At 40.3% G+C, this 22,752-nt stretch overlaps 1 protein-coding gene across 1 annotated transcript; it reads left to right on the top strand.

The window, feature by feature from the left end:
- Positions 1-6,482: 6,482 nt before the first annotated feature.
- On the top strand, positions 6,483-20,275 carry LOC116046300 (myosin-6). Its single transcript, XM_031294615.2, has 39 exons — positions 6,483-6,531; positions 6,618-6,664; positions 7,017-7,225; positions 7,350-7,493; positions 7,581-7,737; positions 7,838-7,865; positions 7,972-8,077; positions 8,158-8,250; positions 8,358-8,421; positions 8,628-8,726; positions 8,810-8,913; positions 8,994-9,132; positions 9,265-9,383; positions 9,482-9,631; positions 9,708-9,878; positions 9,980-10,289; positions 10,394-10,464; positions 10,543-10,748; positions 11,717-11,840; positions 11,930-12,066; positions 12,154-12,409; positions 12,502-12,744; positions 13,219-13,395; positions 13,481-13,626; positions 13,717-13,807; positions 13,900-14,289; positions 14,809-14,935; positions 15,063-15,181; positions 15,267-15,463; positions 16,037-16,220; positions 16,349-16,514; positions 16,615-16,739; positions 16,856-17,164; positions 18,075-18,278; positions 18,703-18,999; positions 19,092-19,196; positions 19,300-19,395; positions 19,500-19,634; positions 20,153-20,275. The coding sequence occupies exons 3-39, from the start codon at positions 7,025-7,027 to the stop codon at positions 20,171-20,173; spliced, it is 5,811 nt and encodes a 1,936-aa protein (XP_031150475.1). The 5' UTR covers positions 6,483-6,531; positions 6,618-6,664; positions 7,017-7,024; the 3' UTR covers positions 20,174-20,275.
- Positions 20,276-22,752: the final 2,477 nt, after the last annotated feature.

Raw genomic sequence — 22,752 nt, 5'->3', positions numbered from 1 at the left:
ATTGTGCAGTACATCGAAAAAAAAGTCTGGAAGAACAAAAAGTCTAAGTCATGCAATACACACCCATTATAAATGCAGAAAAAGCCTGAAAGAACTACTAAACTTGAACAGTGATAACACAAAAACTATAAAATATATCAACAAGCTGAATTATGTTCCAATAACTGTTTGAATGACGTCTGTAGTTTAAAGTATGTGGGAGGAGAAACATTTAAAAATGGAAGAAGCCTAAAGATGATTTGAAGATTGCTCCATTGACTTTCAATGTAAAAAGATGGTAGAAACAAGTTGAATACAGCACAAATGGTCTTAAAGAGCTCAATGTTTTGATATTTGAATGGTTTTTGTAGCTGAAAGTATGCAGAAGTAATAGGCGACCGAAAGTTGTACGGAAGAATCTGACCACACACACACACACACACACACACACACACACACACACACACACACACACACACACACACACACACACACACACACACACGTACACACACACACACACACACACACATAGTGCGTGGCACTATCTTTGTGGGGAACCGTCATTGACATAATGCATTCCCTAGCCCCTTACCCTAACCTTAACCATCACAACTAAATGCCTAACCTTAACCCTTACCCTCACCCTAACCATAACCTAATTCTAACCCTAATCCTAAAACCAAGTCTTAACCCTCAAACAGCCCTTTAAACTTGTGGGGTCCAGCATTTTGGCCCCACAAAGCTGTCCGGACCCCACAAGTATACTGTATTCCCGGTTTTTGGACCCCACGAATATAGTTAAACAAGAACACACACACACACACACACACACACACACACACACACACACACACACACACACACACACACACACACACACACACACACACACACACACACACACACACACCCCTGCATAAGTCAGTGCCCCTCTTGGGTCCCCCGGTCAGGCTGGACACACCACTACTCCACCCATCGTACATTTTCACATTCTCGAGTGTCAGTGCAACAACAGTCTGATTGAAGTGGCTGTTGGTGTCAGGTAGCCCATTTTGGCTTCGTCTGTGAACACAGCACCACAACAGGAGAGATGTTGTGGCGAGTGTAAGGCAGCTGAGAATGAAAATTTCAACAAAGATTGGTATATTCCACCCTGGTAGCAAAATAATGCCCTCAAGGTTAGAGCAGCGTTCTAATCACTAGGTGTGGACTGTGAAAGTTGGAGTGCAGGGCAAGATAGTACACAGGTCACTGTACTTTCTCCAGTCACATAAGACCACATTATCACCTTGTAGAGAGACTACACACTTTCACCAAAGCACTTGACAGCTCTCTTGACCTTTACTTGCATAATAAATTCAAGACCTGCAGCGCTGAGCTCAGCACCTTATTTGCATCACGACTGCTTGTTAAAATTCAGAAGCCATCGTGAAATATCTTGCGCGATTTGAATGAATACACTTACTATTACCTACTACATGAGCAAGTAAAGGTTACACTGTACATATTCAAATCACATTTCAACATTTAATATCTTTCCAGCTTGTATGTTAGGATTTAGTTTGTGCAACCTTCATCCCCATCAACTATAGGTTTCTCCAGACACCTCTCTTCTTTTCCATCTTTTTTAGGGATCCATGGGGGACAGAAGCCTCTCTTCCAGAGACAACCCCTGCAGAGTCCAGCCTGAAGCTCCCAGCTATCCAACATCACCCTCTCTCCTCTCCTCCTTCCAGTTTCAACATGTATTACTTGTCAGATTTTCAAATAAATCATTTAATGATTCAGATAAGGTCTGGTTCTTTTTTTGTTAAAAGGTTGCTAACATGTGGTAGACCAATCTGTTCTCAATCCCCAAACCATGTGTTACCATAGACACGATCCGGATGCCAAATTACTAGGATGGCTGAAGTCATGACCGCCCTACAATGGCTAGTACACGTTGCCTTTGTTGGTTAAGTTAATTAGGTTTCAGCATAAGGAGTAAGATTGGTTAGGATAAGGGATAATAGGATCAGGGAAGGCCAATCAGAGGCAGAGTAGGGTGGGTCACGCCTTTGCCATCCTAGGAAAAAAATACAGAGACCAGCAACGGGCTTCAACCGTGGCACTGTCAAATGACGTAGTATTAAAGAGCAATAAAGTCACTGTAGGGTGGAGGTCAGGGTGGAGGGAAACAAACCCAGAACTTTTAACCTAGGAGACCGCTGTTTGCGTCTCGTGTGAAACCATAAGTCAACGTTGACTTACTTTAACTTAAGTTACGTATGTAACCTAACCAAGTAGTTGCCTTGCCTAAACCTAACCCTTTGCAGTATTACGTCAAAGGTGTACCCAGGACGGTTAAAAGTGATACCAAAGGGTCCCGGCCAAGCGGGCGTATGTGACGAGTTGGGAGTGAGAACGTGGTAGACAGACTTATCAGGTGGCTGACACAAAGAATGACAGGAGATCAAGACGATGTCAGAGGCCAACTCTTCATACAACAGCTGAGACTGAGACAGCATAAAAGCTGTGGGAAAGCTATGTGAAGGCTAATCAGACCACTCAGGGTTCAGGCCTGAGGTGTGGGGCATCAAGTGTTGAAAAGGTCTTGTTATGCAATGCAGAGGTCTTGGAAGAGTAGTTGTCATCTCCTATTATGTCTGAGACACATTTTCACCTTGTAGACAGCTTTACAATTGGCATAGTGCAGAAATAACTGCTTTGATCCTTGTGTTGACTGTAGATTGTGTAGTCCTGTCAGCGATGGTCTGGTCTCCTGCTTATCATCTTTTTTGCAAATTTCTTTAATCCAATCACTATTGTCTCGGATGCAGCGACAGTGCTCTTGCAAAAAAAAGTAAGCAGAGATAGACGCGCCATATGTCAGGCTTTATCCCAGCACATCTGGTTTGCTTGTGAATTCAATTAGCTCACTTTCCAAAAAAAATCCATATATTCATAGAAGTTCATCTTGTACACCGTACTGTAAAGTCCTGCATTCAAATTCTTACTTAGAGCAAAAGTACAAGTACAAGTACTGGCATGAAAATATCCTTAAAGTATCGAAAGCAAGTTATTATTATGCAGAATGGCCCTTTAGAATAATATCTCACTGAATTATAATTATTGATGCATTAATGTGTAAGCATCACAAATGTTGCAACTGGTAAAGGTGGGGCTAGTTTACATTTTTTTATATTCAGCTTGCTAGCTCAATTTATAATATTATATCATAATTCATTAGTTGATGTATATTGTATCGTATATTAATAATCTGAATCTGCAAATTACATAATTTATAACTAATGTAAAAAAATGTAGTGGACTAAAGAGTACAATATTGGCTTCTAAAATGTAGTGTACTGGATGAATAAACTAGCATGAAATGAAAATACTCAAGTAAAGTACAAGTACCTCAAAATTGTACTCAAGGACAGTATTGAGTAAATGTAGTTAGTTACATCCCACCACTGTCCGGGGGGCACATGATATTATCTTACAGTCAAAAGAGGGCAGTATTAAGTATTAAGACAAGTGTCTTGGTTATAGAACAAAACCCAAATTAAGAGCAGCAATAACTCAAGACAGCTGAGTTTAGAGTTGTTGCCAGGGATACGTTTGTTTCACCTTTGAAGCCTAATGAAGAAAGCCTTCTGTTGCTTTTGTTGATTAGTGCAAAGGTCTTGAAGGAGCTCAACACTTTGCCAAGAATTCCCCTCCCAAATGATCACCTAAAAGATAGCTGTACATTTTCCTTGTGACGGGTAACTTCACCTCGTACAGTATGACACTTGATGAAACATAATTGACCATAGCTCACAAATACTGTTAGCTTGCCTTCAATATTTTAATCACATGAAAAGAAAATTGTTCTTGAATTGAATACAAACACACAAACACACACACACACACACACACACACACACACACACACACACACACACACACACACACACACACACACACACACACACACACTGGTAAAGTCACAGCTGAGGACAAACAACAGTGCATTCACTTGAGCTCAGAACAAATCCCTTAACTATTTCACAGGGTTATCTTTGTCCTCAAGGATGAATCGAAGGAAACAAAGCCAGACAAGAAGGAGTGTGGGGTTTCAGTATTATGAAGCACTTAGTGCCAATATATTGTATGTTGACCTGCTTGCTGAACAACAGCTGCAACTGTTATGTTGTTCACACTGAACTTTTAATGTGATATCTCTCAATGGCATGGAAAAAAAAAAAAAAAAAACACAAGAAAAATATAAGAAAGTGAAGATGTTCTCAGAATTCATTGATTCAGAGGCTCCATGTTGTTTACTATTATATGCTTTTTTTATTTTACTAATAATTGGCTCATGGTACAAGCACACAGGAAGGAGGAAACAGGGAAAACATTTTCAGCAGCTGATCACCAAACATCGCTTTTCTTTTGGTCAAACAGAGTTTGAATAGACAGGATGTATCTATTGAAGATGCAAGGGTATTTTATAATAGCACTTTCATATTTGGTATGCTCTGGCTGTGTGTGAGTGAGACAGAGCCACTAAGAGTGAGGTCTAAGTTTGATATAATGTGTCACTGTGCCTTTGCGATCCATCTCAGTGTGCCAAAGACATTTCTCAGGCTTTGTAAATGTCATGTGGTGATCTCTGAGCTCAAGGACAAAAGCAAAGAAACAATGTGCCATTAACACCTCTCAGTACACTCGGGTTTGTTTTCAAGACAACGAGTTGGAAACCTTTTAAAATACTCAGGAGTCTGTAAATAGGAGAATATGATATAATATATGATATATAATATCAGCAATTTAGTATTGCAGTTTGGGGACTTTTTTGAAAGATTTGAAAAAAATAATGGTCAAAATCAATGTGGTAGAGACTGAGATATCCTCACTTGTCGAACTTAGCTTGGGTCACACTGCTACACTTCTCATAGTGTTACTCAATGGCGTCTTTCCTGAAATGAAAGAGACATTTTCGGAAATACACTTATTTGCTTTATTCCGGGTAGTTAGATGATAAGATCGGTACCACTATCATGACTGCACATTAAAACGACTACAGAAAGCAGCCAGTTAGCTTAGCTTAGCATAAAGACTGGAATCAGGGGGAAGCAGCTAGCCTGGCTCTGTCCAAAGGTGACAGAATCCACCTACCAGCACCTCCCAACTTACTCAATTGACATGTTATATCTCATCCATACAAGCTGTTTTGACTTGTTTCCAGTCTTCATGCAAAGCTAGGCTAATCAGTCATATAGCACATAGCGTACACGAGTAGTATTGATCTTCTCCTATAGCTCTCAGCAACATCAACATCCTTTAAACACAGGCTTTGACTGTGTATACACCTCGTAAGCAGCAAACAGATATTCATGTAAAATATTAGTGGAGTGCTCCTTTAACCCAATTCTTAATTATGAAACAATTATTGACCTCTAATGTAACAGAAATGATATACCTAAAAAAAACAAGATTGAAATAAAAACAATACACCTATGACCCAGAATATGTCTGTTAACTATTACCACCACCCTAGACAGATATGGATCTGTCTAAGAAACAATTTGAACAATAGCCAGCGCCTCATATAGGAAGGCTTATGAAGCTCCATCATAAGTGTTGACAGCAGAAGACCACAAGCAACTGGAAATGAAAGCCTCAACGCCGCCTCTTGATGTGCTGAGGAATGGTACCCTGGGTGCAGACAACTCCAGCAACTGTCAAGTTGAACGTGTGAAGTTGTTGAAGTCAAAAGGGCACGTGTGCTTCTTGAAGAGGTCTTCAGGTGGTCCACTCAATAAACGCCTGATTTAAGGATCTCCTCGTTAATGTGACAGTTATTGAAAGCATTGGCCTGTTCTGATTGATAATGAAGGTGATAAGTATTCTGTAAGGCCCATAGGATTATGTATGTACTACAGTATGGGCGCTAAAACCTTTGCAAGCAAGCAGCTGTCATACCCAATCTGTTACACTAGATGGAGGAGGGTCAGCTGAGGTCCACTGGGAGGCAAACAAGGATCAGAACAAGCAATCCAAGTCAGAAATTCACACGTTTATCTTTGTCCTCCAGGACAATAGAAGACAGACAGGGCCTGTATTAACAGTGACAGACGCACGTGCAGCGGTCTTAGGTTAAAAATAAATGACATAGGACAATGTTTAATGACGCTCAAACTTTGTAAATAATATTACCACAAAAACATATGTATTTCTTGAGGAACAGACAGGATTAGATTAACATAAACAATTCTGGCAATTAAATGTGTTGGAAAGTTCTTTAATATAATAAAAAAAGATCAACTTGCATACATCAAATATCTAAAATATCTAAAATAACAATAGATGCTGATCCAAGACCAGCTCATGTGTTTTAATTCACTGGCCAATTGTTACATGACCTTAAGGTCCAAATATAGATCTCCCTTTCCTTTAATTAGCTTCCTTTGTTTTTTTCCTCCTACCTTATATGGTGCCTGGGTTTCAAAGTTCTGCCTCCTGGATGAATATAAAGAGGGGTTCAGAAAGAAGAGTAAGAACACGAACACAGCAACTGCAGTAAGTATACCTACATTTCACACACGACTCAACTATCACATCACATATTGAAAATACAATCTGACTTTTTTTTTATTTCTTTTTAGAGACACACCACACCAAATATATCAAGGGGCAGAGGAAAAGTAAAAAGGTAAATAGTTTCATGCTGTTTGTTTTTCAAAATAAAATGAATATATGAAAATGATAAGACTCAAAATGACATCTGCTGGTAGTTTCTGAACCCCTGGCTTAAAAAAGGACATATGATGACATGATATACTTGCATTGTAAATGTTTGTTATCATGGTTTATAGGTATCTACCGTCTTTTAGATTCTGTTTGGTTTTCTACTTACTGTATAACTTAACTACGATAATGTCTGTGATGTCCTGCACATTTTCGATAGAAATGCATTCAATCATAAACTTACAACAAATCACCCTATAGGTTTCACAAGTGCTTCTCCAGGGACCATGTCATTAAACCATGTTCTTTGTTCACAGCTTTCAAGATGGGCGACGCTCTCATGGCGGAGTTTGGGCCCGCTGCTTCCTTTCTAAGAAAGTCAGATAAGGAGCGTCTGGAGGCCCAGACTCGAGCTTTTGATATAAAGAGGGAGTGTTTTGTGCCTGACCCTGAGGTGGAGTATGTTAAAGCCGTAGTCACCACCAGAGACGGTGCCAAAGTCACTGTTGAAACTGAGTTTGGAAAAGTAAGTATGTCAGATATTTACAGCGACTAATTGTCATTGTAAGAGGGAAATTGGTTGTGACACTGTAAACTGATACTTTTACAGCAATTTCAATTAAGATATTCCCTGTGGTAAATCATTTCAGACTGTAACCCATAAGGAGGAAGATATCCACCCTCAGAACCCGCCTAAGTTCGATAAAATTGAGGACATGGCGATGTTCACCTTCCTCCATGAACCTGCTGTGTTGTTTAACCTCAAAGAGCGTTATGCAGCATGGATGATCTACGTGAGTAATGACTACAAATCCACCAATCTTTCCACATTATGAAATCTTTAGTCCAAAGTGACTTCTTTTTTATGTCATTGTCCAAAGACCTACTCAGGGCTGTTCTGTGTGACTGTCAACCCCTACAAGCGGCTGCCAGTGTACGAGCAGGCGGTGGTCAACGCCTACAGAGGAAAAAAGAGGAGTGAAGCTCCTCCTCACATCTACTCCATCTCTGACAATGCCTACCAGTACATGCTGTCAGGTATATTCAGCTCTTTGTATATGTCTCTGATGCAGCGCTATGTAATCTCTTATACCACCCAACATTTAAACATAACAGAACATTGTCTTAAATCTTGCAGACAGAGAAAACCAATCTGTCCTTATCACGTAAGTAATTCATGAAAGTAAAATCTTGTTCCAATTAAAGAACAGATTATATAGATTATGTTTTGTGTTCATGACGTGTTCAGTTCACCTTTGTTTGCATTGGCAGTGGAGAATCTGGTGCAGGAAAGACTGTAAACACCAAGAGAGTTATCCAGTACTTTGCCAGCATTGCAGCTGTTTCTGGCAAGAAGGATGCTGCTCAGGAGAAAAAGGTTGGTCTGATTGTACATATTATGATAAGTATTATAAATTAAGTTTTCTGGCCTAAATTTTGCATATTTTAAATCTGCAGGGAACCCTGGAGGATCAAATCATTCAGGCCAATCCTGCTCTGGAGGCCTTTGGAAACGCTAAGACCATCAGAAATGACAACTCATCCAGATTTGTGAGTTTCCTTATTACTCATTTTATTAAAGAGGCACTGAATTTAATATTGTGCCCAACAGTGCCCCAAACCCAGATTTCTAATTGTCCTTTTCTTGCTTCTCCCAGGGCAAATTCATTCGAATCCACTTTGGTACCACTGGAAAGTTGGCTTCTGCTGACATTGAGACATGTAAGCAGAGTGTGACATGAACATCTCCATTGTGCAGTACAGTACCCTGGGATTATTCAATTCAATTCAATTCAATTCTATTCAATTTTATTTATAGTGTCAAATCATAACAGAAGTTATCTCAGGACACTTTACGTTAAGACTATGTCAAGACCATCCTCTAGAATGTGAACTATAACATATCATCCCATTGTCATTTTTGTCAGATCTGCTGGAGAAATCCCGTGTCACTTTTCAGCTCAAGGCTGAACGAGACTACCATATCTTCTACCAGATTCTGTCCCAAAAGAAACCAGAACTGCTGGGTAAGTGCTGGATGAAACATGGAATATATTTGACCCCACAGCAACGCCACATGCACAAACTCTGACACTTTTGTCTTTGACAGATATGCTGCTAATCACCAACAACCCCTATGACTACGCCTTCATCTCCCAAGGAGTGACAACTGTAGAATCCATTGATGATTCAGACGAGCTGATTGCTACCGATGTAAGTGTAACATAGTGCTCATTAAAAACTCCACACAAAAAGGTTAAAAACTAACTTAAATTTAAATTTCATTGTTTAAGGATGCTTTTGATGTCCTGGGCTTCACACAAGAGGAGAAGAATGGCATCTACAAGCTGACTGGTGCCATCATGCATTATGGAAACATGAAGTTCAAACAGAAACAGAGGGAAGAGCAGGCAGAGCCTGACGGCACCGAGGGTAAAGGATCATCAGGACAATAAAGAACAGTTTACTTTTATTCGATTAAAACGAGTATAACTACCACCAATGCATGCCTTTTTGACACAAAGCAATGTTGTAAATGCTTCTTCTACACAAAATCCATTATAGATACAGACAAAGTGGCATATCTGATGGGCTTGAACTCTGCTGACCTCATCAAGGGCCTGTGTCACCCAAGAGTGAAAGTAGGCAACGAGTGGGTCACCAAAGGGCAAAGTGTGCAGCAAGTAAGTTGAAAATACAGGCACTGCAGTTAAATCCATCACGGGTTAAGAATAAAATGAGTTTAACTTTTAACGTAATTGTTTTTGCTGCAATTATCTAGGTGAACTACTCTATTGGTGCACTGGCCAAGTCAGTGTATGAGAAAATGTTCTTGTGGATGGTGATAAGAATCAACCAATCTCTGGAAACCAAGCAACCTCGCCAGTACTTCATCGGTGTGCTAGACATTGCTGGATTTGAGATCTTTGACGTGAGTATAAAAGGTTTTTTTGGTGTGAGAATAAAATCTACTTTCTCTAACTTCTCTCATTGAATGCTCTTCCTAGTTCAACACCTTTGAGCAACTGTGCATCAACTATACTAATGAGAAGCTGCAGCAGTTCTTCAACCACCACATGTTTGTTCTGGAACAAGAAGAGTACAAGAAAGAGGGCATTGTGTGGGTATTCATTGACTTTGGTATGGACTTGGCAGCGTGCATTGAACTCATTGAGAAGGTTGGTGCAGACTCTAATTGGATTTTAGAATTGTAACAAATGTAAGCTTTTCTTTGTGACAGGTTTACATTGAACTAATTGCAATCAATTTCTTCCTTCAGCCCATGGGCATCATGTCCATCCTTGAAGAGGAGTGCATGTTTCCAAAAGCCAGTGACGCAACATTTACAGCCAAACTGTATGACAATCATCTGGGTAAAAGTCCCAACTTTCAGAAGCCGAGGGTAATAAAGGGGAGACCAGAGGCTCATTTCTCCCTGGTTCACTATGCTGGTATTGTTGATTACAATATCGGTAACTGGCTGGTGAAGAACAAGGACCCACTGAATGAGACCGTGGTTGGACTGTTTCAGAAGTCCAACCTGAAGTTACTGTCTGTTCTGTTTGCTGGATATTCTGGTACAGATGCAGGTAAGGGATCTTTGACCAAACTAATTGTTTATCTTTGAAATATCCAGAATATCAATGAAGAAGAACATAACATGTTTATATGTACATCTTTCATACAACCCAAGATGCAGCAGCCAAGGGAAAGGGAGCAAAGAAGAAAGGATCTTCCTTCCAGACTGTGTCTGCACTGCACAGGGTAAAATATGTCTAAGGTTTGGTATATGTCCTACATTTGATATATGGAAACTGTTAATATTATTGTCTTCATTTACAGGAGAACTTAAACAAACTGATGACCAATCTCAAGTCAACTCACCCCCACTTTGTGCGCTGCATCATCCCGAATGAGACCAAGACTCCTGGGGCGATGGAGAATCCTCTAGTCATGCACCAGCTGCGCTGTAACGGTGTGCTGGAAGGAATCAGGATCTGCAGGAAGGGATTCCCCAACAGGATCCAGTATGGAGACTTCAAACAAAGGCAAGAAAAATCACTGTTTATGTTTTGCTCTTTCAAAAATTCTATTGCTCTTTCACAACTCTTGCAATGCACTTGGACTCAACATCAGTGTCTAGGCGACCAGGCCGGGATGAATCAGGTCCTAACTTGTGTAGGTAGTGTGTGTAGTCCACAGGTCTTGATCCACAGCCATCTTGTTGCCTTTTCTGTGGCATCAGTGATGTTCCCGATATCTCTGTCTGTGCCCATCAAGGTTGGCTGGTACTTCAAGCTCCTTGGCCAAGGACCAAAGGCAGTGTTGTAGTCAAGACCCCCTAAACTGAGAGCAAGTCATCACCAATACCAGACTTGTGTCAGACAGCCAGAGCTTTTTCTCCTGCCTAAATAAGACAATGCACAGGCAATTTAGTGATATCCCTGCAGTTGTGGTCTTGACCAGTGACAACACTGACCCAAGGCTCTCCAATCCCTTGTCCAGTTTTGCCAGAGGACAGTCAATTCCAACAGGACACCAAGCTTTGCTGTTTCGGACACCATGTCTCTGCATCTGGGAACTTCAGCTGCCTCTCTAGGTCAACCTTCAGCTTCCAGCCCTGAGCAGTGGCAAGACGCCCTTTGATGATCTTGAGTGTTGTGTGCAGGTTTTCCCCAAAGAGCCAGTTTACTTACTTGTTGGGTGGAGCTGGTTTGCTGCTGATAATCCCTGTGCAAGTGGCATCTGCTGTTCCCCTAAGCACCTGGACGCCACCGGTTGTGCCCCTCCCGCAAGGTCTTTGGACAACAACTTTTCCTGACAAAGTGGGCATGCCGGCGTGTCTGCCAGACCCCAGCAGAAAAGGTCGGACGGGCTGGGTAGGATGTCATAAACCAACCAGATTAGGAACTTGATCTGGAGTGGCTCAGCTTGTGTAATGTCATTTATTTGATGTTGTAATTTTTGTGCAAATTCATTCAATAATTGTAATAATGTCATGGTTGTACTGCTTCAGATATCGCATCCTGAACCCTAATGCTATCCCTGAAGGACAGTTCATTGACAATAAGAAAGGAGCAGAAAAACTTTTGGGCACGTTGGATATTGACCATGATCATTATAAACTGGGACACACAAAGGTTGGTTCTGTTTATAAAGAGGAGGGTTCAATGTTGGAATAAATATCAGTGCCAGGGAGAGGTTACGGAAAACTGTCTTTCAATTTCAGGTGTTCTTCAAAGCTGGTCTGCTTGGTCTTCTTGAGGAGATGAGAGATGATCGTCTCTCTCTCATCATCACAGGAATTCAAGCGAGAGCCAGAGGAATGCTCGCCAGACTTGAGTTCCAGAAAATTGTTGAACGAAGGTTGTTGCATTACTTTCAACATTTAATCTAAAAAACAAAAGACAAGGTACAGAAACATTGATTCAAGCTTACTGATGTTGTCTACAGGGATTCCTTACTGGTGATCCAGTGGAATGTGCGAGCCTTCATGGTTGTCAAGAATTGGCCCTGGATGAGGTTGTACTTCAAGATCAAACCTCTGTTGAAATCAGCCGAGACTGAGAAGGAGATGGCAAACATGAAGGAGGAGTTTATAAAGCTCAAAGAGGCTCATGCTAAATCTGAAGCCCGCAGGAAAGAGCTGGAGGAAAAAATGGTCACCCTTCTCCAAGAGAAGAACGACCTGCAGCTCCAAGTTCAATCTGTAAGATCAGTCATTCCGTTGACCTAAAACGTATAGCAATGTACTTACGGAAATGTGATAGTAACAACAATTGTAAAATCTACTGTCTGCAGGAACAAGACAATCTTTCAGATGCTGAGGAGCGCTGTGAGGGTCTAATCAAGAGTAAGATCCAGTTTGAGGCTAAAACCAAAGAGCTGACAGAGAGACTGGAAGATGAAGAGGAGATGAATTCAGAGCTGACTTCCAAGAAGAGAAAGCTGGAGGATGAGTGTTCAGAACTCAAGAAGGACATCGATGATCTGGAGCTGACTCTGGCTAAAGTGGAAAAGGAAAAGCATGCCACAGAGAACAAGGTAATGAACTTGCTATAATTGTAGGTTTGCAGTTCCAAACCCACAGAGAATTATCCCCTGACCACCATTCTTCTCAGCTCTTAAGGAGATTTTAGCTTTTTTTAGCTCATTGTTTGGGTTTTATAGCTCACAAATTTACTGTTTTGATTCATTTTACCAGCTAGCTGGTAAAATGAATGGAGCATTGAGCATATAAAGAATAGAAACCTAAACCAGAGCGAATAATGGACTTACATTTGACAGGTGGCCATCACCACGGCTCTAAATTCTTTTTAATTTTGCTCTGTGTCTGCTTGATACATAAATAGGGAAATATATGCTAAAAAGTTCGCTATCAACTTAAAAGTTTCCAATATGTCAATGTTGTGTTCACAAGTGGCCAAAAAATAAGTTATTGCAGGTTTAAAGAGTGTTTACATGAATTCATTGAAAAGAATGTTTCTATTCTTGACTTAACACCAACTGTTTTCTAAGGTTAAAAACATGACTGAAGAGATGGCAGCTTTGGATGAAATTATTGCTAAGTTGACCAAAGAGAAGAAAGCTCTTCAGGAGGCTCACCAGCAAACGCTTGACGACCTGCAGAGTGAAGAGGACAAAGTCAACTGTCTGACCAAGGCCAAAACCAAGCTGGAGCAGCAAGTCGATGATGTAAGTACAATGATATTTGGGACTAAATCTCAAGTTCTGGGGACACAATTTATAGGGAAAATGTTTGGAATTGTTTGTCTGTTAGCTTGAAGGATCATTGGAACAAGAGAAGAAAGTGCGGATGGATCTGGAAAGAGCCAAGAGAAAATTGGAAGGGGACTTAAAGTTAACCCAAGAAAGTTTGATGGATCTGGAGAATGACAAGCAGCAGCTGGATGAAAAGCTCAAAAAGTAAAACTAAACTTTTACAACCACAAACACGATGTCCATTGTGCGACAACAGCTGATTACTAATGCAAACCATTTTGTCATTAAATGTAGGAAAGACTTTGAAATCAGCCAGCAGCTAAGTAAGCTTGAGGATGAACAGGCCATTGGTGCTCAACTCCTGAAGAAACTGAAGGAATTACAGGTAACTGCACAAACAGGTTTCATCTGTAGCATTATCTTCATTTTGTAAATTCCAACTTAAACTTTGTAATCATCATGATGAATTTCCTCAAGGCTCGCATTGAAGAGCTGGAGGAAGAACTGGAGGCAGAGCGAGCTGCCAGAGCTAAGGTGGAGAAACAGAGGTCCGACTTATCCAGAGAGCTGGAAGAGATCAGTGAGAGGCTGGAAGAGGCCGGAGGAGCCACCTCTGCCCAGATCGAGATGAACAAGAAGAGGGAGGCCGAGTTTCAGAAGATGCGCAGAGACCTTGAAGAGGCCACTCTACAGCATGAAGCCACTGCTGCTGCACTCAGAAAGAAAAGCGCAGATAGCGTGGCTGACCTGGGAGAGCAGATTGACAACCTGCAAAGAGTCAAACAGAAGCTGGAGAAAGAAAAGAGTGAGCTCAGACTGGAGCTGGATGACGTGGTGTCCAACATGGAGCAGATTGCCAAAGCTAAAGTAAGACAAAAAAAAAAACAAGTCTTCATCGAATGCATCCTTAAACATTTTGTGAAATATGCAGTATTTTCTTTCTTGCTGAAAGTTGAGAGTATGAGAAGATTGCTGCCACTGTCATGTCTGTGCAGTATGTAGCTACTGCCAGCAGCTGGTTAACTTGCCTTAACATAGAGACAAGATTGTTTTATCTATGGGAAGAGGCAAGCTAGCTTTTTCCCACTATTTGCAATCTTTGTGCTAAGCTATACTCAGATAACTGGTTGCTGACTTAGCTCCATATTTACCATACAGACGACAAAAAGAACAGTTTGACATTTTGGGAAGTAACATTATGTTTGTTCGCTTTCTTGCAGAGCGTTAGATTCTCAGACATGAAAGTGGTATTGATCTTCTCATTTAAGTAGGCTAGAGTATTTTGCGAAATGTCAAACTGTATTGACATAATATACAGAAAATAATGCTTGGGTCATGTAGACTACATTCTATGATTTACATATTAATACGTCTCCTTTAACTCAGACCAACTCGGAGAAAATGTGTCGCACTCTGGAGGATCAAATGAGCGAATACAAGACGAAATCAGAGGAAGGCCAGCGTATCATTAATGACTTCTCGATGCAAAAAGCAAAGCTTCAGACAGAAAATGGTAATCACACTCACATTTAAATGCTGTTTTTACTGTTACTAATACACACCCTTTAGCAACCCACCCCACAATCACAATAGCAATAAGTGCAGCTTGATATCGGGGCTTACAAACCTTTATTTTACAGGTGAGTTTGCCAGGCAGATGGACGAGAAGGGCTCTTTGATCTCTCAGCTGACTAGAGGAAAACAGTCTTACACTCAGCAGATTGAAGACCTCAAGAGACAACTGGAGGAAGAAGTCAAGGTAGCTCTTTAAGAAGTACTGCTTTTAAAACACAGTGCCCGATGTCTACTGGCAAAAGGATTGACCTCATGTTTCTTTACCAAAGGCCAAGAATGCACTCGCCCATGCAGTGCAGTCTTCCCGACATGACTGTGATCTGTTGAGGGAGCAGTTTGAGGAGGAGCAGGAGGCCAAAGCTGAGCTCCAGCGCGGCATGTCCAAGGCAAACGCCGAGGTGGCTCAGTGGAGAACCAAGTACGAAACTGATGCCATCCAGAGAATGGAGGAGCTGGAAGAAGCAAAGTAAGCATTCAGTAGATCCATCTTGACACAGTTCCTAAAATTGACCCTGATGCCCATTTGTAACTAAGTACATTTTTCCCAAGTGCTGTACGTAAGTACAAATTTGAGGTACTTGTATTTTACTTGAGTCTTTTCTTTTCATGCCATTTTCTACTTCTACTCCGCTACATTTCAGAGAAAAAATATTGTACTTTTTACTCCACTACATTAATCTGACATCTTTAGTTACTTTACAAATTAATATTTAGTTTATAACTTATGATGTTTTATTATAAATTAAACTACCCAACATTATACAGGTCTACAAGTACAGCTAAAATGATTAAACACTTACTGTAGTTGATTGACAAAACTGTTTTGATTGTTTCCGGTTTCTAAAATGTGAGGACTTTTACTTTTAATACTTTAAGTAAATTTTCCTGATGATACTAATGTACTTTTACTTAAATAGCATTTTCAATGCAGGACTTTTACTTGTAACAGAGTATTTTTTTACAGTGTGGTACTAGCACTTATAATAAACCACTGTTTATCTGTGAGGTAATGATTTGATACTTTAATGTTTGCTCTTAGGAAAAAGCTTGCTCAACGCTTACAGGATGCAGAAGAAGCTGTTGAAGCTGCTAATGCTAAAGGGTCCTCCCTGGAGAAAACCAAACACAGGCTTCAGGGTGAGATTGAAGATCTCATGGTGGATGTGGAGAGATCTAATGCTGCTGCTGCAGCTCTGGACAAGAAACAAAGAAACTTTGACAAGGTAATAACGTCTGAAATGACAGGGACTCATTCCAGCTGAGCATATCCTAGTACAGAATTCATTTCTGAATGTACAAGTTGAGTGCGTGTATTATTTAATAGCATGACATCATTGAATGTACAATTTAGGTCCTTGCTGAGTGGAAGCAGAAGTATGAGGAGTCTCAAAGTGAGCTGGAAAGTTCCCAGAAAGAAGCTCGTTCTCTCAGCACTGAGATCTTCAAACTGAAGAACTCTTATGAAGAATCTCTGGATCATCTGGAGACCATGAAAAGAGAAAATAAGAATCTCCAAGGTAGGGAGATATAATTAAAACATGATTTTTCTTCAACATACACTGAATACAGTGGGGGAGGCTGGGAGAGTAGTAAAATAAATGATTATGCACAAAATAGGGGAAATCTCTGACCTGACTGAACAACTTGGTGAGGGAGGAAAGAGCATCCACGAGCTGGAGAAGATCCGTAAACAGCTGGAGCAGGAGAAGGCGGAGATACAATCTGCTCTGGAGGAAGCTGAGGTGAAGAAACATTAAATATTGTCTGATGTATATGCCATTTCTTACCATTGATTAATTCGCTGGATGTACCTTTCTGATGCTTTGAAAGATATACAGTGATTGGTTGCTTTTGACAGGCTTCCCTCGAGCATGAGGAGAGTAAGATCCTCCGAGCTCAGCTGGAGTTCAATCAGGTGAAGGGGGAAATTGAGCGGAAGCTGGCCGAGAAGGACGAGGAGATGGAACAGGCCAAGCGCAACTATCAGAAAATGGTGGACACCCTGCAGAGCTCCCTGGAGTCTGAGACTCGCAGCAGAAATGAGGCTCTCAGGGTGAAAAAGAAGATGGAGGGAGACCTGAATGAGATGGAGATCCAGCTGAGCCTGGCCAACAGGCAGGCTGCAGAGGCTCAGAAGCAGCTCAAGGGAATCCATTCTCACCTGAAGGTACCATAGAGACTATACACGTTTTCTTTTTACTTTGAATTATTCAGAACAGAAAAATACTTTGCACATCTATAACGTGAGACAGGTGCATTGGAGGGGGACGAGTAGGTCAAAAGTTGCAACGAAACTCCCGCATACTAAGGGGACAATTTTATTTTTCTTGTGCGCATGAGAAATGTTCTGGTGCGCATGAGAAACTACCTGTCACGCACGCAAAAGTATCTCATGCTCACAAGAAACCAATCTAAGGCTAAGTAGAAGAAAGTACTGCTAACGTTATGTGGCTAAAGTTAATATTTCACATTCACAGCATGAAATTAGTTAACAGTTGCCTTATCATCTTTAATTTTGTTGATGACACTATCAGCTACATTTCGTTGCGTTTTCAGGAAGATGAATACCTCCTCCTTGGCAGCTATTCTGACTGCTACTCAGATTGGTTTCCTGTGTGCACCAGAAAGTATCTTGTGCACACCAGAAAGAAAAAAAAATCCCATGTCCCTTGGCACACTGTCTAACTTGCAAAAATAAATGTAATAGCTTCTGACATTTCAGTACTAGACCATTATCAGGCAAATGGTGTTACTGTGATACTGAGAAGCCATCTATTATATGTGACTGTCTGCACCAATCACCAACTTCCACATGAAATAAGGCAAAATTACAAAAAAATCATTCTCATTTCCATGATTATCGATAGAGATAAGATAAGATAAGATGAAATACAACACTCTCTATAGTAACAATAATATATCATACCAGATGGTGTAGCACCATTTGCCTGATGATGGTCTAGTACCGAAACGTCGTCAGCTATTAAATTTATTTTTGCAATTTAGACAGTGTGCTGGCGTTTGTTTGATTATTGAAATAAAGCATTTAAAGATTTTTCGAAATTATTTCTGACTAGGACGCGCAGCTGCAGCTGGATGAGGCTCTCCGTGCCAATGAAGATCTGAAGGAGAACATTGCCATCGTGGAGAGACGTAACAGCCTGCTGCAGGCGGAGCTCGATGAGCTGAGGTCTGCGCTGGAGCAGACCGAGAGAAGCCGTAAACTGGCTGAGCAGGAGCTGCTGGATGTCAGTGAGAGAGTTCAGCTGCTGCACTCTCAGGTATGTCAAATCATTATTTATTGATTGACATTGATGTCACTGATTGAGGAATTTCAAACAGGAATGTGGTTGAGGCTTTTCAGGCAGTTGAGAAAAAGTGCTGTCTGAGAGAGAGAAAGCTCTATTCGTACTCTATGAATCAAAACATTAAAACAACTATATAACACACTTAAAGATGGGAAAAATAAAAAAAAAGCATAATAGGGGCTCTTTAATGTATGTTTTGTGAAAGGGGGGCAGATTATATAGGATTAATCTTCGTTCTCCTTTTCACTCAGGAATTGGAATTTTGGGTTTGCATTCAGTGTTTGTTTGATAAATTAAACAGACTAATATAAATAAATAAAAATCATCATGTCATGTTATTCACGTTGCATACTAATTTTCCTGAAAGTGTTCATTGTAAAACTGTGATTGGGTGCAGAACACCAGCCTGCTGAACCAGAAGAAGAAGCTTGAGAGCGACACGGCTCAGCTTCAGTCTGAGGCGGAGGAGGCGGTGCAGGAGTGCAGAAATGCTGAGGAGAAGGCGAAGAAGGCCATTACGGATGCGGCCATGATGGCAGAGGAGCTAAAGAAGGAACAGGACACCAGCTCTCACCTGGAGCGTATGAAGAAAAACATGGAACAAACCATCAAAGACCTGCAGCACCGGCTGGACGAAGCCGAGCAAATAGCCATGAAAGGTGGCAAGAAGCAGATCCAGAAGCTGGAGGCCAGGGTGAGTATTTCTAACTGCCACGGTGTTGCCTCACAATACCAGTGTACAATACAATAAAGCTTCATCCATCCTCTCTCATCCTCATCCTCAAGGTGAGAGAGTTGGAAAATGAGGTGGATCTGGAGCAAAAGAGAAGCAGTGACGCAGTGAAAGGTATCCGCAAGTACGAGAGGCGCATCAAAGAGCTCACTTACCAGGTAGGCTACACGCTGCAGACACAATGACTCCGTGATGAACATTCAACAAAAGATAAGAGGTCATTCTTTAGCAAGCACTATGTCTTGTGTACTATTTTAACAGACGGAGGAGGACAAAAAGAATCTAAGCCGTCTGCAGGACCTGGTGGATAAGCTGCAACTGAAAGTGAAATCCTACAAGCGAACTGCAGAGGAGGCTGTAAGTGAAAATGACTGCAGCATCATTTACTGAAATATGGTCCATTTACTTCTTTATGAGCCAGCTCCATAACAATTGTCAATACTCTCATGTTGATTCTTTAGGAGGAACAGTCCAATACAAATGTGGGCAAGTTGCGCAAGTTGCAGCATGAGCTGGAGGAAGCCGAGGAGAGGGCTGACATCGCCGAGTCTCAGGTCAACAAGCTGAGAGCAAAGAGCCGTGACACTGGGGCTAAGGTCAGTAATCATTAAGATTCAACAACTACACCTTGGAATCACGCAATGCAGAGAGTAACTTTAATGAGCAGTGGTGGAATGTAACTAACCACATTTACTCAAGTACTGTACTTTCAAATGTTGAGGTACTTGTACTTTACTTGAGTCTTTTCCTTTCATGCCACTTTCTACTTCTACTCCGCTAAATTTCAGAGGGAAAGATTGTACCTTTACTCTACTACATTCATCTGACAGCTTTAGTTACTTTCCAAATTAAGATTTTTGCAAACAAAATGCAAAAAGTTAACTACCCAACAATATATAGGCCTAAAAGTCAGTTTTTCTTTTAAACCTTTAGTACATTTTCCTGATAATACTTGCATACTTTTACTTAAGTAACATTTTCAATGCAGGACTTTTACATGTAACAGAGTATTTTTATAGTGTGGTATTAGTACTTTTACTAAAGGATCTGAATACTTCTTTCCCCACTGTTAATGAGGAATTAATTCTGATTATCTAACATTTTTTCTATACAGAAAGCACATGATGAAGAATGAAGTCTTCAACTGGCTCTTCAAGGACACAGTTTGATTGTAGTATTTTAGTTACTTTATTCTCCATGCAACATGAGCAAAATAAAGAATAAATGAATGCACCAAGTTGTTCATGTTTGCTGTATTTGAAAAAGACTTAAATAAATGACTAAGAAGTAAATCACTGCACTACAAGGGAAAAAAATGGAAGGTAGAGGCCTGCACTGCGATCTGTCATAAGAACTCATGCAGCACCTCCTGACAACACAGAGCTGCTTTTCATGTTTCGACATGAGAAGAGCGGAACAGTTCAACCTTTGCTCCTTGTTTGTGCTCAAAACAGCTGCAAGTGGTTGGGACCACTGATGATGTATTAAGCAGCATGAGTTGGTAAAGACTAGATGAAGGTTTTGGAAGAAAAAAAAGATGTTGGATGGGTGTTAACATCTAATCTCAGAACGCCTGCAAAAAGGTGCTCACAGTATTTCACTCTATAATCAAGCTATCGGCAGAATGATAAGTCCGTTTTTTATTGTTAATATTATATTTCATAGTGCAAACGTTCACATGACAATTTTACTAAAAAACATAATCGTCAATACGTAAACCAGCACTTGAGGTGAACTAAACTCAGCCACCACTAGATGGTCAAAGAGATCCTCTCACAGGTATTCATTTCTCCATAATAATGGGAAAAGGAGGAAGAATAGAAATGGATATCAATGAAATCAAATCTTTTTGTTTTTAAATCTATTTTATTTTTAAAGAGTAGCATATCTGTCCAGTGAAGTGGTAAATAGGCATCAACAGGTTGAAAACATAATTCAGAGATCCAAAATCATTTTTGAAAATATAGTCAGATTTAATTATTAGATCTAAAATATATGTCTTAGTGTGCAACAAATTCTATACTTTAAGTATTTGGTTCAAGGATGTGACCAAGTATCACAGTGTAATTACACAGTAATACAGTGGAATAAGGCTGGAGTGAAGTTAACTGTGACATATTAATTGATTACATGCTGAAATTATAAAATAAACAAAACATCAAACGCAAAAGAAAAGAAAAAATACATGGCGACTCCATGAGAAAAAAGGCAGGTTGTTAGGTAAAAGCTGATACTGCTGTTACGTGTATTTTGTAGATTCCATACTGCAAAGCCTGCAGCATAACAGTGTTTGGTGTTTTAAGCTCCCAACGTCGTCTTCCAGGCAGCACTAGGATTAGGAAATGGTTAGGGTTAGGGTTAGGTGTCTTGAAGTCGACGTTCGCAGTGCTGCCTTGAAGTCGACGGTGCCGTTATGTGCATTTTGTAGATTCCATACGTATTTACCTGATGAAGGTCTGAGACCGAAACGTTGTATTTTTCTAAATAATAATAAAATCTTACTTTTTCTAATAAAAATAGAACGTTTAAAGCATTTCAAAATGGTTTCTATCTAATGAGGTAAAATACTAATTAATGTCTGTGTCATTTATTTTTAGGTTGTGGATTTGTTATATAACAATTTAACTGAGTAGATTTTTCACAAGAAAAACTTCAGATATTTCTGCGGGCTTTACATACATTCAGTATACAAGCCAAGTATGTACGGCTACATTACCACAGACCAAACCATGCTTATTGTCTTTATCACTGTAGAAAATACAAAATAAGCTCTCCGTCTACCTCTCTTAGTGCCATTAACAAGTCTTTACTCAAAGAACCCAGGGCTGGGGATGAGGCTGCTGGCTAGAGGAAGTGTTGCACCGTTGCACAGTGTAATCAGTGCTGCACTTTTCCTATGATGGCATAGGATGGAAAAACAGACTCAAAATCATTGCACTATGACACATTATGTGAAGCAGTTATGCCTTTCCAGTTGATGTCATGGCTAATAATATGAAGCAGATTGTATTGTGTCAGTGAGAACGTCTCCCTGGTGAAAATCATAGAGAAGAGAAAGACAAGGACACAAAGAACACTGCCAACAAGCATACTGTACACATGCAGCAACAATTTTACAACTCAATCCACCCAGTTTAATGGATGTTTGATCTAACCATCACCATAACAGTTTGTGTTACCACAGCTAAGAACAAAAAGGGAGGAGGGAACACCCACTTGAATATGACAGACGCTATTTAAAGTAGATAGCATCCAGCAAAGTATTGTGATTAATATTGCAATTGAAAACATCCCTGCAGACTGGAATGTGGCCTCGGGGACCACATTTTCTGTTTGTCACGCCAATACTCAGCATACCTTTTCACATAGCATGTCAATACTGTGATGGGAAAACATGGTGGTTAAGGCTGGATAATGTGACATCAAGCAATGTGACATCAAGCAGCAGCAGCAGCAGCAGCAGCAGCAGCAGCGTGTGTCCAATTTGTTAAGCAAAAAATAGTATTAAACCCAAACAAAAATCAATTATCATTTATTGTTGGAAATATTACATTTATTTACAAAATAGATATATTAAGACTTTAGATTACCACTGTACAAATAAGAGCAAGCACTGTTTAAAGCACTTTGTTTGACATTAAATGTTAACATACAGTATGATTACTTTTCCTCTCAGAATTTAAAAATAAACTTTTTCAAAAAAAAAAAAAAAAC

Source organism: Sander lucioperca, chromosome 1 (assembly GCF_008315115.2).
Source record: "Sander lucioperca isolate FBNREF2018 chromosome 1, SLUC_FBN_1.2, whole genome shotgun sequence".
NCBI classification, from domain to species: Eukaryota; Metazoa; Chordata; class Actinopteri; order Perciformes; family Percidae; genus Sander; species Sander lucioperca.
This window is presented reverse-complemented; position numbering and strand designations above follow the sequence as displayed.

Coding starts and splice junctions, on each gene's coding strand:
- LOC116046300 (XM_031294615.2), top strand. CDS start 7,025: ATGGGCGACGCTCTCATGGCGGAGTTTGGGCCCGCTGCTTCCTTTCTA. Junction 13,808..13,899: donor AGAAACTGAAGGAATTACAG/GTAACTGCACAA, acceptor AATTTCCTCAAG/GCTCGCATTGAAGAGCTGGA. Junction 19,197..19,299: donor TCAAAGAGCTCACTTACCAG/GTAGGCTACACG, acceptor CTATTTTAACAG/ACGGAGGAGGACAAAAAGAA.